General features: G+C 38.2%; 1 protein-coding gene across 1 annotated transcript; it reads left to right on the top strand.

The window, feature by feature from the left end:
* Positions 1-860: 860 nt before the first annotated feature.
* LOC108373866 (uncharacterized) lies at positions 861-1,930 on the top strand (the record flags this gene model as incomplete). Its single annotated transcript, XM_017629807.1, has 3 exons — positions 861-970; positions 1,062-1,362; positions 1,626-1,930. Coding segments are annotated over exons 1-3 (716 nt in total), but the record flags the coding sequence as incomplete, so codon positions are not given.
* Between the last annotated feature and the right edge of the window lie 101 nt (positions 1,931-2,031).

The following is a 2,031-nucleotide window of genomic DNA, read 5'->3' as shown; positions in this document are numbered from 1 at the left end:
CAACAATTTCATTGAGCTCGGGCCATTTTTTATGAATAATGTTGTGGAAAAGCAACAATAATTTACAAATATAAGAAGTTATAGCTGCTATTTGGGAGATCACCACATCTACTAATCAGACTTCTTAAACCGCGGTCACTGAGGAGATGTGGTGATCTCCGAAATAGCAGCTTTAACTTCTACCTTTTGTAAATTATTGTTGACTTTCAGTAACACTTTTCATAAGAAACTGCCTCAAGCTCAACAAAATTGTTGAACATAATGCTCTGCACACTTAGGACGCGACTGACGACTGACCACACGACAATAGCGTTTTATCTGCATTATCTTTGCTCCCGTCGTCGGCTACTTGATTACAATGACTGCGCTAGCTACAACTTCTCCCGCCATATTTTATTTGACATTTGTGTTTTAAACGTATTTGCTGCGATTCCGTGAGAAAAATTTTATATTAATTTCGTTCCAATTTTCGATAAATATCTGGTAAATACGCATAAATCATTAATATTTTTCAAATCTTTCATATATATTATCATTGATTACAGGAGTAATGAATAATCCCTTGCGTTTAATACAGTTTACGACTGCAATTGCTAAAATTGTACAAATTGTACATTTCGCATATGAGGCGTACAGTGAGCTTAATAAAAACAGGAGAAGATGGTGGGTGCGTCCTGTGAATTTAACCCGGGAGGAGGAAGGTTTTTTCATGGTTTGCCTTCAACAGCTGAAAGGTAGAGATGAAGAACACTTCTTCAAGGCGACGAGAATGAGTGTTGCANCGGGAGATAGGTTTTTTCATGGTTTGCCTTCAACAGCTGAAAGGTAGAGAAAAAGAACACTTCTTCAAGGCGACGAGAATGAGTGTTGCAAATTTCGACTGCTTGCTATCCATTTTGAAGGAAAAGTTGCAGAAATACTCCAATAGAGAAGCGATAGACCCAGAAACCCGGCTGGCCGTAACAATATTGTAAGCATGATAATAAGTATTTACGAAATACATATGTATGTGTGTATGTCGATTTTCATTTTACATACATTTATACATTTGGTATTTTCAGTTATTTGGCACAAGGATGCAACATTCATGTCCTGGCTTGGACATTTAAATTGGGTATTTCAACGGTTCGTAAAATAATATACGAAACTTGTGATGCTATTTGGAGCGAATTGCATGAAATATATGTATCGCCGCCAAACACAACGGAACTGAAAACCATCGCGGAGAAGTTCTACATAAATTGCTTGGGAGCAATTGACGGTAAACATATACATATAACCCGTCCTGCGAATAGTGGCTCTTTGTACTATAATTACAAAAAGACATTTAGCATCGTGTTGATGGCTGCATGTGATGCAAACTATTGGGCAATTCACAAGGTGTTGTGAAGTTATATTTTCCTAACAAAAGTTGTGTTAAAACACGACGGTTGTGAACACCTGTTACGATTATTTATTATATCTCAGCACTTAACCTCACATAACACCGAATAAACATAGGTTGCAGAGTTGTATCGTCATGTGTTATTTTTCTTCACAAAACAATAACAACATTTTTACAACTGTCATGAAATATCATGACTTCACGACAAACACGACAAATACGACACCTTGTGAATTGCCCATATGTTTTTACGTATGTAGATGTCGGTGCTTTGGGAAGCCAAAGCGATGGAGGCGTGTTTGCGCGAAGCAGCTTCGGGAAACAAATTTTAGACGGAACTTTAAATGTTCCTGGTGATGCATATTTACCAGCCACGATGAATCTCTTTCCACATTACTTCGTGGGAGACAGCGCATTCCCACTTAGACCAAATTTAATGCGACCATTTCCAGGGCATAATTTAACGCCAGACAAGGACAGGTTCAACACAATGTTGTCTAAGGCTCGGGTTCATATTGAAAACGCTTTCGGTATTTTAGCCAACCGGTGGAGANGGCCAACCGGTGGAGAATTCTGCATACACGTATTAGTGCTTCTTCTAGTAATGCGGATAAGATTGTCTTGGCCATAATTGTACTTCATAACTT

This window comes from Rhagoletis zephyria, unplaced genomic scaffold (genome assembly GCF_001687245.7).
Source record: "Rhagoletis zephyria isolate East Lansing unplaced genomic scaffold, Rhagoletis_zephyria_1.1 Rzeph_scaffold_07101, whole genome shotgun sequence".
Classification (NCBI taxonomy): domain Eukaryota; kingdom Metazoa; phylum Arthropoda; class Insecta; order Diptera; family Tephritidae; genus Rhagoletis; species Rhagoletis zephyria.
This window is presented reverse-complemented; position numbering and strand designations above follow the sequence as displayed.